A 13,137-nucleotide genomic window follows, 5' to 3' on the forward strand; every position below is an offset into this window, starting at 1 on the left:
AAAGGCAATTTATTTTTTAGGTAATTTATGACTATTCAGACAAAGCACAGAAATCTGTAAAGATTAATTATATCCATAGTATTTTTTATGTAAAAATATAATTTATTATTTTCTTTTTGAGTTTTTTTGTTCTTAAATTAACATAAACACAATGTCAGAGCTCTGAATATCAAAGAAATAGAATTTGTGTTATGAACATTTTCTTTGAGCCATGGATTACTTTCTAGAACCCATCACTGCCATAAAAGTGTTCTAGTTCCAAGTTCTTCCAATTATTATATCTGTAGCTTTGGACAACATATTTGTTTTTGAAGACTTTATTTCCATATTTTTATGTACTATATGTGATGATGACTTTAAATGTTAATTGTTAAGATTAAATATTGTGATAATACTTCATGAAATGGTTAACCTTATATGTATAATGAGGAATTCCTAACATTGTGAGTTTTTTATATCTTCTACATCTAGGGTATATTAAAGGTCAGGGTTTATCTTAGATGAATTTTCAATATCATCACCCAAATGTTACTCAGGAATCTCCATCTTAATTCAAAACTATGACATCAGCCCACACCTCCTTCCCCCTTCTCATTCTTCTCTAATTCCCAATTTGCTTAATGGCACCATTATCTTCCCATGTTGGAAAGTTGAAAAATATAGTAAACTTCACAGTAAACTTCCTCTTACATCAAACAATCCAGTAATTCCAACTGTTTTGTTATCATTGCTCTCAAATATGTTCTCTCCTATCTATTCTTACTACTTACAGGTTTATTTCGAGTCCTTTTGAATTAGAGTCTGGACTACCATGCAGGTGTGCTTTATTATCACTCCCTTACACCTTCTCCTTAAATCCATCTTCCATACCACCATCAGCGTTATTCCTCTAAATTATATCATATTGCCACATACTTAAATCTTTTAAGGGTTACCTATCTATCACCTTTGGAGTGAAATGTAGATTTCCTACTGTGACAAATTTCCTGATTATTTTTCCAATCTCATTTCTCATCAGTCCCTGATCACACCATGGACTATAATGCACACTAAGTATGGGCAGTTCCCCAAATGTGCTATGATCTTTTTCAGCTGACCTGAAGAACAGAAACTTGGGAATGGAAGGATCAATATTGTTTACAGAAGTGTGAAGCTTTGTGGATAAGGTAGGTCTTGAATTGAGGATATGTACCCAAAATAATATGGGGCCTGTATATACAAGAAAAACTATAGGGAAAAAGTGAGGAGACTCCTCTGGTTGGAACAGACAGTTGGATTTAAGTAACAAAAAAGAGGCATACAGAGAGAGTGGTGATAAATTGATAAAGGACATACATTATCAGTTTTCCTAGGTTAACAAGGTTGAATGGGAAAATAGCAAGTTATGCAAACAATGAACAATACTGATGAGTCTCAACTATTTTAATTTTGTTTACCACACTCATAAAACTATAACAATAATAAACAACAGTAACAATAAAATATTGATTGATTGTGGGTGGTATAAAACCTAGGGTGGTCATTACAGTATTAAAAGCATCTATCACAAGATTTGTCAAACGTTAAGACCATCTTCTGGAGAAGGAAACTTACACAATAGATGGAAAGAATTTCTGGTTGAAAAATCTAACTGCACTTTTGAGTCATTAACAATACAAAATATTTTTATAGGATTTCTAGAAAGGACCGTTTCCTAATTCTAGAGTCTGGCAGAAGCAAAGAAGATGAATGGGGTAATTGTCACAATATATTTTAAAGCAACACTTAATGTAATGGGAAAGGGGATGTGAGAAAGAACATATAATAAATACTGCTCATGGGACTCTAAGTTTTGAAGTTATTTGCTCATATCCTCAAAATCTTCTTTGCTGTGTCTTTATCTTTTCCATCTCAATGTATTCTTTTCATTAATCAAGGGTGGAGGTTTTCTCTGCTACCTGTCTGGAGGTTGACCTGAAACAAACCTGAAACAATAGGGTAAAAAACAAACACAAAAAACTTGGGAGTTAAAAGTGGTAATGAAAGAAAAAACATTTTTATCTTCAGACTACTTTAAGTAATTATTTAAAGAAAATATTGGGTATCATGAGCCTTGAAAGCTTCAAACCCATGCCCAAGAAACTACTGTGATGACTTTACAATTATAGATATAATATTATATCTTAAAATACTAAAATAGAACCACATTAATGCTCATTTTGTAACCTAGATGTCTGCTAATATTAGGTTAACACAATATTTACTATACTTGATACTTTTAATTACATATTATTAAAATATAAACATAATTAACTCTAAATGTTTAATTTTAGACTCTGATTCTTTTTCATTTAGTAGGTATATGATCATAAAAATTACTTCAGTACATAATGTCTCATTTTCCTCATCTGTAAAATAGGGATAATAGGGAAAATTATGTAACATCATAGGCCTGTTAGGATAAAATAAGCTAATACATATGAAACTCAAGAATGCATTTCAGATAGTGCTATTAAATTGTTGGTTATTAAATAGCTGTCTGAAGATTTACCTTAGATTTTATGTATTTTTCAATTTCAAAATTGATGTTCTTCCAATATTTTATGTCATATAATATTGTTTATTGGAGAAGGCAATGGCACCCCACTCCAGTACTCTTGCCTGGAAAATCCTATGGATGGAGGGGCCTGGTGGGCTGCAGTCCATGGGGTCGCTAGGAGTCAGACACGACTGAGTGACTTCACTTTATTTTTTCACTTTCATGCATTGGAGAATCCCAGTGATGGGGGAGCCTGGTGGGCTGCCGTCTATGGGGCCACACAGAGTCGGACACGACTGAAGCAACTTAGCACAATATTGTTTATAAACTATATTCAAGAGTAGTACGAAGTCATGAAAATAATCATACTGAGAATTGGATTTTTTCTGAACTTTTGCTTAAAATTTTCACAATTAACAAATCTTAGTCAACTTTTTTCAGATTCAGAATATTGTGAAAGTATTTAGAAATGATCTTTTAAAGGCCTAGAGCAATCCTTTGCTTGTCTGATTATCTACAATTATGCAGTTAGGTTGAATGAAATGTGCTTCTTGGCTGTGACCCATAGACATTGGCAGTATAGCATTTATGAGATGAAATAAAATAATGCTAGTGCTGGTTTCTTATGTTGTTTACACTTCACTTATTACTTGACTAACCATATTTTATTCAGGATCTACCAAAATAGCAGGCATGAATAAATATAGATTGTTCCCAATTTATAAATAAAAGTTGTATTCTAGAAATTCATTTGTAATTTAATCATTTGTAATACAATTATTTTCTTATTAAAGTCACTGTAAAAACTCAGATGGTAATGGCCCCTAAAGTAACACAAAAGCAGAGGAAGTTATATGTGGGGTGTGTGTGTGTATATAGACTTTCTGTGAGATATGGGTAAAAAGGAGGTGATTGGGGATATCTTTGGAGGTCAAGCTTCCAGAGTCAGCAGCTATGCAGTAGAGTTGGCTCAGAACAGCTTTATACAATAGTTATTTTCTGTGTGGAGTAAGGAGGTCAGGGAGATACAGTGACCTCAGAAAAGGAAAAACATAAGCTAGCAGTAAATAAGTGAGTATCTGTTAAAATAGTGTGCTTATATTTTTGGTAGTTATAACTTTGAAGTCTGCAATTGTGTTGTGTATGTGATGAGATAAGGGAAGATCAGGAATACAAAGATAAGTATTTCTTTTACAAATGAACCTAGATTAGCCAGAACATATTGGGATTCAGCAATGTGATAAAAACAAAGTAAAGATTACTGGATCATGCTTATTATTCCACAATATCACTCTTTCTCCATATAACATTATTTCCTTTGCCTTCTCCTCCAATATACTGCTTACTGCTGCCTTCTTATCCCCACTCTTCATTTTATTGAGGAACTGTACTACACTGGATAAACAGGTTTTATCCTTTAAACATCCACTTTATCTTTAGAAGTAAATTTATTGACTTGATTCATGAGAGATTTCATACTCTGCTTGTTTAATCATTTAACATTTATTGTCTTTGACATCCAAACTCAGGCTTTAAAACTTTGGAAACTTTAGTCTATTACTTGTCCCTCTAAGTAGAAAATGTAATAAATTTAGACACAGCTGCCTTAGTTTTTTCAAACTGGAACACATGGCAGGTTATACAGATTCTACAGTTGTCGAATGCACACTTGTATCACTGCAGCAAACATTTTTTGAATTTAAAATTCTAGTGAAATCTTTTTGAGAATAAAATGCCTCTTTAGTCAATTATTTAAGATATATGATGCTCAATAACATACTGTCTTTAAGTTCTCCCAGTTTAGTCCCTACCAATATTTGGACTCACGTTGATGTGGTCTGGCTTTCTCTATGTGTCTAGATATAGTACATCATTTATCCCATTGTTATATTCGAGGGGACTGGACCAAAGAACTCGATCCATTAGGGAAAAATATATATTCTGAAATTCCTACAAAAAGAAGGTTATTGGCAAATTTTCTGCAACAGGGGCAGTAACAAAGTGCTCTTTACTTTGAGCTTGGGGCAACTGGTTTTCCTTTGGATTGCTCACCAGAATCACTGTAGGTTTTATGGCTGGCTCAGAAAACTACACAATAGTGCAGATAAAGGAAAGAGGCTGGATTCAATCTGAAACCTTGATCTTTAGCTGATTAACGATCATTTTCTCCCAAATTATTCAGAGAGCAGCAGGTCACATTGTCAGCAGAAGGAACATTATTGATTTGTTCAATATTATTTTGTTATACTCAATTTGAGATCTTTTACTGATTCATCCCAAAGGGAGTTGACTCTATCACAATTAAACACTTTGATGACCCTATACTATCTGATAAGGAATCCAGCAATAAGATACTATGGAAGCACTTTAGTATTATGAAGAAATATTATCAAATTGATGTATAAGAGAGTGACTTTATGAAAAAGTTTGTTGCACAGCTGGCCTCATTAAAGTAGCTTAACAAATTAACAGACCTTGATTAAGTTGGCAGTATCTTTGGGTAGGAGATGATTTTGCTGTATCTTAGACTGAAAATCCCCAGAAAACATGTCTTCCACTGTAACAAAACACAACAAATTCCTAAAAAGCTAGGAATGGAAAAATAGTTTATTTGTATGTAAATATATTTAATTAAGAAGCTATTAGGCAAGACATTGCTTTGATTATTTGGAATATGTAGGTACTATATTTATCTGCCTAAAGGATTGGCTTAACTAAAATTTATTTCAATAAATATTAAGCAGATTAATTAAACTTATTCATGTAAATTCCTGGCTATATAAATAGGAAGGAAATAATATATTAAGTAGACCATTTTGAATTGAAAGTAGGAAAATTTTGGCCACTTTGAAGACATACTGCAAATTAAGCCTTTCTTGAACAAAGACTTCTTCAAATACTTATAAACAAAAGCATTTTTGTGGTTAATTTTTGAAGTATTTACTAATTCAAGAGAATTTTGGTGCAAAAAGCATAACGTATTTGATTGATATTTTCAGACACCTGCTGCTAGGAAGGTCTGAATAACTCCATATTCACACAACTCTCATTATAATAGACTGTACTATGTGAAGATTTTTTTCTTCAGTGTCACTACTAACTCATATTCGTACTTTAAAAAATCTACCACAAATTAGAAGTGTCACTGCTTTGAATGACCTTAATGCAACTCTTCTCCTGTACATTTGGACCTGTCAAGGACTTAAGTTAATTAAATCCTTGAGCAAATTTTATTAACAAATCAAAGCTATTTTCATAGTTTGAAAAAGGTAGGCTACTAATATTACCTTTTGTATGGAATCAAATTGTTCATGCAGAATTGTAACTAGATAACTTATTAAATGACTGTAGACTCTATAGTTCTAATACCATTATCCATGGAAGTCAATGATAAACTTCACAAAAAGACAGATTTCACGAGTTACAATTTTGCTTGTTTCTGAAAAGTGCAAACCAGAATAATAGTCCACACATACATATTTACAACTATTTTAATACATTGGTGACATGTTGTGATCTAAGCATCCAAAATGTTTATAACCATTCTGGAAACTCAGTAAGATGCTATTTTATTTGTCTTCATATAGTTTCTACCTTCAAACATCCACTTGTTTTCCTGTTAAGAAAAGTAACTTCAAGTGACATGTGATCTAAGCATCCAAAATGTTTCTAACCATTCTGGAAACTCAGCAAGATGCTATTTTATTTGTCTTCATATAGTTTCTACCTTCAAACATCCACTTGTTTTCCCGTTAAGAAAACTAACTTCAAGTGCTTTAAAGGGCACTATTTTTTCACTTAGTCTGTATGTTTTTAAAGCATTCTGTGCTATTTACTTATTAAAAGCTTAATGACTGAATGAAGATAGTATGAATGGATTGACTATATGTTCTGATGCTGAGCTGGCTGTTTGGTTCACTTATAATTGGTAAATAAATTATTCCTTTAAAGTGAGCTTCTTTCACTTAAATTGTTTGAGTGGGGAAAGCACTTTTGTTATCCCCATTATAATTGTTTGTGAGGTAAGTATGGACAAGGATGTAAAAAACCAGGGATATGTGAAAATATCAAAGCTCTAAGGAAAGAGAATCACGTATTTTTTCCAGAAAAATACTTTGTTAGTGAAGGCATGCAAAATACATAGTTTCTTAAGCTACTGATGAATGTATTGTGAAGTCCGTTTATCTTCAATGAAAATAAAGTCATTGCATATATTTCCATTACATAGCCATAGTCAAAAGGTTGGAATGTATGTACCCACAGCATAGTATTTATGGTAGTCTATTAAGTTCTATTAAGAACTGCTTTTTATTATTATGTTTTTGGGGAATCAAATATCCTCCATTAAAAATTTGATTTTTTTGTGTATAGCTTTCACCCAAAACCAACATATTTTACATATCCCAATTTAGGAAACAGCTCTTAGATACTATGATTTCAACTGCAAAATGTTAGCTACCTTCCTTAACTAGTAAGCTAAAACTTATTATAATCAGACTTTCATTTAGCTAAAACATCAAAGCCATAAAATAAAGCATATTTAAATGCTTTCATACTGCTGTAAAATTTCATTTGTGAAAAATACCTGGGGAAAACATCTTTTTTTTTTTTCCCCTCTAATGTTAAGTTTTGTATCTGAGCAATATTATTTTTATTAGTTATCATTGGCCAATATTATCCTTATGTTTACCTATACAGAAGCTATATATTTATACTAAGCAATTACAACTATTTCCTGGGAGGTGTGTTCTCTTGGGAAAATCACAAAATTTTCCTCTATTAAAGTACAGGAGGATTAAGAAGATACTGATTTTGTACTTTCATTTTGGTTATAAGAATATATGCCTTATTTTGAATACACAGATTCTAATAGAAAACACATCCTAATAGAAAACAGTTATTTCAAGTTGCACACTTATGAACACAGACACAACAATCCAAATTAAGTATATTTGTTTGTCATGTCTAATGAACTATAACAAGGCTAAAATTCAAAGCATACTAAATTATGCCTCAATGAAAACATCTTGGTAAAGTTTCATCAAAATAAATATTACTTGCTGCTGATAAAAACATTTTATCAAACAGAAATCTTTGTGTATGCAATTCAGAGTGCTAGAAGAAACATTTGATAAAGACTTATTAAAATATATTAGTTTTACTTATTTTCAGGGGAAATAAGATAAAGTAAATTTTAAGTCAAAAGTATCAAAGGTTTGGGGTTTTTTGCTCCCAAATATTATTTCATCTAATTAATTTAAATTTAATTTATTTAAGTGGGAGATTAGAATATCATGACTATTTCTGAACAACCTTCTTCATAAAATGGGATTTTTGAGAGATAGTTGTTTTAAAATGTCTTGATCCATGGTATTTAAAGTTCATTTAACTATATTTTCTCTCTGCACATATAAGGAAAGAACCAACACCAGGCCATGTACAGGTGAGAGGAAGTAGGTAAAACAGTACAAAATTTAGATAGTATGTTATGCAACTCTTGATAAAGTGGTAGATTAACCAGTCACAGTGCAATCAAGGCCATTCTGCTATTTGTCAGTTGTTTAGCAGCTTGATCTTTTAAATGGAAAACCATGTTGTTGGCTACAGGGTCAAAGGAGAAGTAATACTGGACACCTTGTCTCCTATTTTCCATGGTTTGAATATCCAAGTAAATAAAAATAGAGTTTTTAAAATCCTGTTCCAATGTAGCCCTCTGAATTGTAGGAAGTGTGGAGAAAATAAAATCTACATTTGTATAAACTTACCTTTAAAAATTGATTCATAGCATCTGATGGCATGGCAAACTTCACAACATTTAGTGGTTCAGCTTCTACTATAATATCAAAACTAGGGAGTGGAATATTTAAATTGGAGTGAAAGTTTAAGCTGGCAAGCTCCTTGATAACAGTGGGATTCTGGACCTCAGAGAAATCTTTTAAAAAACCAGATTCCTTGGCATCAAGGACATCCTTGAACTCAGTGGCATGTTTAAAACTAACAGAATCCATGGGGCCAGGATAATCTTTGAAACAGGGACCAAATCTGTAGTCATCAAAAATTGTATAACTCCTACCAAGCTTAGGTGGATTCAATTTAGATGTGGTCAACTTTTCAGGAGTAGAAATACAGTTAGTGCCAGCAACAAAAATTGAGGAGTTACTATAAACAATATTAGGAATAGCAGAACTGGAATTGATTTTCAATTTGGTCTCAGAGAGATTATTAGCATTGCTGGTACTAGAATCATGATGAGTGTTTATGATATGATAATTGGGGTTGATGACAAAGTTGGAGCTAATGATATGAGTAAATCTGGGCTCATGGTTAGTGTCTGAGGCACAGTTGGTATAAGTTGGGCTAATAGCACCAGTGCAACTAGTGCTGTAACTGGTGTCAGTGACATTGACAGTGCTAGAAGTAGAGCTGGGACTGGCAGCATAGCTATTTCTGGCCCTACAGTTGGGGTTATCTACAAAATTAGAACCTACTGCATGGGTAAATCCTGGGACATATTCAAGGTTTGAACCACAGTTTGAAATAGCTACATAGTTGTGGCCAGCAGCACTGATGGATTTTGTTTCATAGATGGAGTTAGCATCCTTGTTAGGACTGAAAGCAATATTGTGACTAGTAGCATTACTAAGCCTGGCATTATAGCTAGAATTAGGGTTTTTTTCAAGATCAGAGCTATTATTATTGGGACTAGGGCTATTATTGTTGAGGCCAGGGTTATTGCTGTTTAGGATAGGGCTATTATTGGGTCTAAGGCCATTAATGTTGGGGCCAGAGACACTGCTGCTGAGTCCAGGGCTGAAGGGATGCAGTCTTATATTTTGGGGTCCAGAACCATTGTTCTGGAGGTCAGATTCATTAATGTTAGGGCTAGGTGCATTTTTGGGGCCAAGTCCATTGTTGAGGCCAATGATACTGCTTGAATCAATGCTGAAGCCAGCACCCTTGCAGGAACCAGAAGTGCAGTCTGGGCCAGCTCCATTTTGGAGTCCAGAGGTGTAGTTGGGATTAGAGTCATTATTGGAGTCAGCAGTACACTCCTGATAAACATCAATATCTGGGACAAAGACATTTTGTGAATTGTTGGTGTGTTTGTCTTCCTCAAAATCAGTGTTACATTTGGAGTTAGCATCATTTTTAGTAGCACTATCAATGTCAGAGTCAGGTTCACTGCTGGATTCACTTCCACCGTTAGAGTCACCATCACTGTTAGAATCAGCTCCACTTGTAGAGTCAGCATCACCACTGGGATCAGACTCATTGCTTGTGTCTGCATTATTTTCAGCATTACTATCTTTTGGATCAGTGTTATCAGGGTCAGACTTATCTTTGGGATCTTTCCTGTCTTTGGTATTGCTTTCATCTTCAGGGTCTGTTTCATCTTCAGGCTCTTTCTCATCTTCAGAATCTGTCTCATCTTCATGTTTTGCCTCATCTTTCAAAAGAGGCTTGTGTTTGGCCTTATCTTTGAGATTGCCAGTAATGACCAGTTTAGTCTCATCATCAGGATTGGCCTCATTTTCAAATTTGGCAGTAAGTTTAAACTTACCCTCGCTTTCAAGGCCAGCAGCGTTGCTGGTGTTGATGACATTGCCTGGGCCGGGGGTACTATGGCGGCTCATATTATTTTGAGGATTCATTGGAAAGGTATGAGTAACAGTAGAGCCCATGAGATTCTGGAAAGCCGAGCAACTTTCACAGTGTAAAAAAGAAGTTGAACCTAAAGAATATTTATAATCCTCCTGGTGGAAAGGGCAGCAGATGCCCACAGAATGCTCAGGATCCAAGGATCGAGATAAAGGGCTGTTCTGAGAAGTCTTGTGGTGTCTAATAGATCTGGAACTCAGAGAATATTTAGAATCCAAGGGAACTTGGAGATGTAAAGGACAGTCAGGGTCTGAATCATCATCAAAATTAATGAGACACTTATGAAAAGAAAAATTATTGATTTGTACAAAACATTTAGAACATAAAACAGCTCCAGTGTCTAAAGTGTATGTGTTATTTCTGTGAGTCTTGGGGCATACAGCAAACCAAAGGCTCATGGAAGTAGGGTGGCAGAGAGGCACTAAAAATTCAGAGATGTAACCCTGAGGATTTAGGAAATGAACAGGACTCATTTGAGACCTGGAACTCTGAAATCTCTGTAGGTATCTATAGTCTGTGTAACAACTCTTACAGACAGAAATTTTGTGGCTGGCATTTCTGTGATGCTTGTTATTCATGAAAGTATTTGGGTTTGAAAAAAGGTTGTGGCTGCGCTTTTCCATTAACTTTAGCTGTGAGTCTTGCTTATCACTCAGAGTTGGTGATATCTCTTTGAATCTTACAATCTTGTCATCACTTGGGTATCTCACAAGCTGAATTCTGGACACTGCTAGAGAGAGAAGAGTAAATATGAGCAAGAACAATGAAAAAAATGAATTTGACAAACACAATAAACATTACACACACACAAATCTGTGCAAAGGAAAAAAATGCCATTTCCTTCAATAGGTTCTTACTATTGGATATTTCAAAAGGAAGCCATGATGCTACAGTTTCTGCTCAAACAGCTGTCATATTGGGCTTATTAAGACACAAAAATGAAACATGGTCATTTATCTCAGATTTTATTCTCTTCAGATTCAGAGAACTTAATCTTTAGTTTAAATAGGAATTCATTGGCATCATTTGGCCAAAATAAAACTTGCTTTTCACATATTGGATACTGCATATCTATATTAATTTTATCTTGCTTTTAGAAATATTGGGTTGACCAGAAACTTTGGGTTTTTCTATAAGATGTTATGAATGAATTTTTTTGACCATTCTAATACTGGCAATATTTTCTTTCCTGGAATATAATCCCTATAATTAATACAATCTTCATGTTTTGAAACAAAAATTTCTTTGGTCTTGATGTGTCAAAATGGCAAAATTTCCTGATAGTAAATGTATTATCATGGATCAGTTTTATGCAGCTGTCAAGAACTCACTGGCATATGATTCTGGAAATTTAGATATTTACCTATACCTCAACTTTAAAATTACAGTTCAGTAAATGTATGGAATAACTGTTCTTCAGGTACACAGGCAGAAATAAAGTAAAAATCATTGTGATTTAATTTTAAAACAGAAGATTTCTTTCCACTATTGCCTTAGGTCCTAAGAACAATTTCTCCATGTTTTGGCATCAAACACTGCATCATATTTGGGGAGGAGTCAAGGAACACTGAGTAGTAGCTTCCATTTAGAAACTGACAGTGAATTTTTATATAGAAGGAGATGTGTCTTCTCATCCAGTTTCTCTTAGGGTCATATAGAATACTTAGGATAAAATTTTAATTATATACCCATAATCTTTAGGTATTTATAAAAGAGAAAAATTTAAGTAGGTCCATTCTGAAAAGTATTCACTGAATATATATATATATATAGTTTCAATTTTATATATAAATGATTTGGTCTACTATGAAACATTTAAAATGTATAGTCTTCATAAAAAAAGGAATTCACATTCTTATAAATACAAGCAGTCATTATGTTGCCCTCATAGCAGTCAATGGTGTATGCATAATGTAAAATAATGTAGACTTGCTGCTGCTGCTGCTACTGCGTCGCTTCAGTCGTGTCCGACTCTGTGTGACCCCATAGATGGCAGCCCACCAGGCTCCCGAGTCCCTGGGATTCTCCAGGGAAGAATACTGGAGTGGGTTGCCATTTCCTTTTCCAATGCATGAAAGTGAAAAGTTAAAGTGAAGTCACTCAGTCGTGTCCGACTCTTAGTGACCCCATGGACTGCAGCCCACCAGGCTCCTCCATCCATGGGATTTTCCAGGCAAGAGTACTGGAGTGGGGTGCCATTGCCTTCTCCAATGTAGACTTAGTAGTATCTATTTCTATGCTTTATAGTAAATACTCAAAGCATGACTATACATTTATTAACTCAAGCTGAGTGCCAGGAAATACTGAAAGAGAGGGGTGACTAGTATTTTCAGTGGCTCTATTCTTCAATAATATGCACTATATATTTTATTCATACAGTGCTATTATTATAAATTAATGACAAAGGCTTATTCCCTGACAAAAACAAAAGAGTGATGTAATTTGGCTACTTGTTAGACTTTTTCACATTCAAGATAAAAGGGAATATAAAACAGTTGTAATTAATCTGGAAAAAAATTGCAAGTATATGGTATTGAAGGTGTACACAGTTCTTAAACTCAATGAAATACACCATTAGAAAAAAAGGCCCATCATGCATGAGTTTGTATTATTAAACTGGATAGTATCTTGTAATTAGGAATGAGGTATAACACTAAGAGTAAGATAAAAATGAGACAGCAGTACACAGGCTGCCCCACAGAGAGAACCCAAATCATAAACAAGAAAGTAGCTCTCATTTAATAATCTTAAAGATGTATCTCTGAAATCCAGAAGCAAATGAATGCATTCATATGCAAAAGATGAAATAGAACATCTACGTCTGTGCTTGCTAAGTCACTATAGTTACGTCTAACTCATTGGGACCCTATGGACTGTAGCTTGCCAGACTCCTCTGTCCATAGGATTCTCCAGGAAAGAATACTGGAGTGGGTTGCCATTCCCTTCTCCAGGGGATCTTC

At 34.1% G+C, this 13,137-nt stretch overlaps 1 protein-coding gene across 4 annotated transcripts in view; it reads right to left on the reverse strand.

Annotated features, from left to right (window-relative positions):
- Positions 1-1,407: 1,407 nt before the first annotated feature.
- Positions 1,408-13,137, reverse strand: part of LOC101903477 (uncharacterized) — a 461,195-nt gene continuing 449,465 nt past the window's right edge. For 3 of the 4 annotated variants that reach the window (XM_059883702.1, XM_024988549.2, XM_059883703.1), the window contains 3 exons: positions 8,284-10,907; positions 4,993-5,075; positions 1,408-1,964 (listed from right to left, as the gene is read on the reverse strand). In XM_059883702.1, the coding sequence (XP_059739685.1) occupies positions 4,998-5,075; positions 8,284-10,907 (2,702 nt within the window). In that variant the 3' untranslated portion in view covers positions 1,408-1,964; positions 4,993-4,997. The remainder of the gene's footprint in view (positions 1,965-4,992; positions 5,076-8,283; positions 10,908-13,137) is intronic. The other variant, XM_024988550.2, reaches the window with a different exon arrangement.

The sequence above is a fragment of the Bos taurus genome, chromosome X (genome assembly GCF_002263795.3).
Source record: "Bos taurus isolate L1 Dominette 01449 registration number 42190680 breed Hereford chromosome X, ARS-UCD2.0, whole genome shotgun sequence".
Classification (NCBI taxonomy): Eukaryota; Metazoa; Chordata; class Mammalia; order Artiodactyla; family Bovidae; genus Bos; species Bos taurus.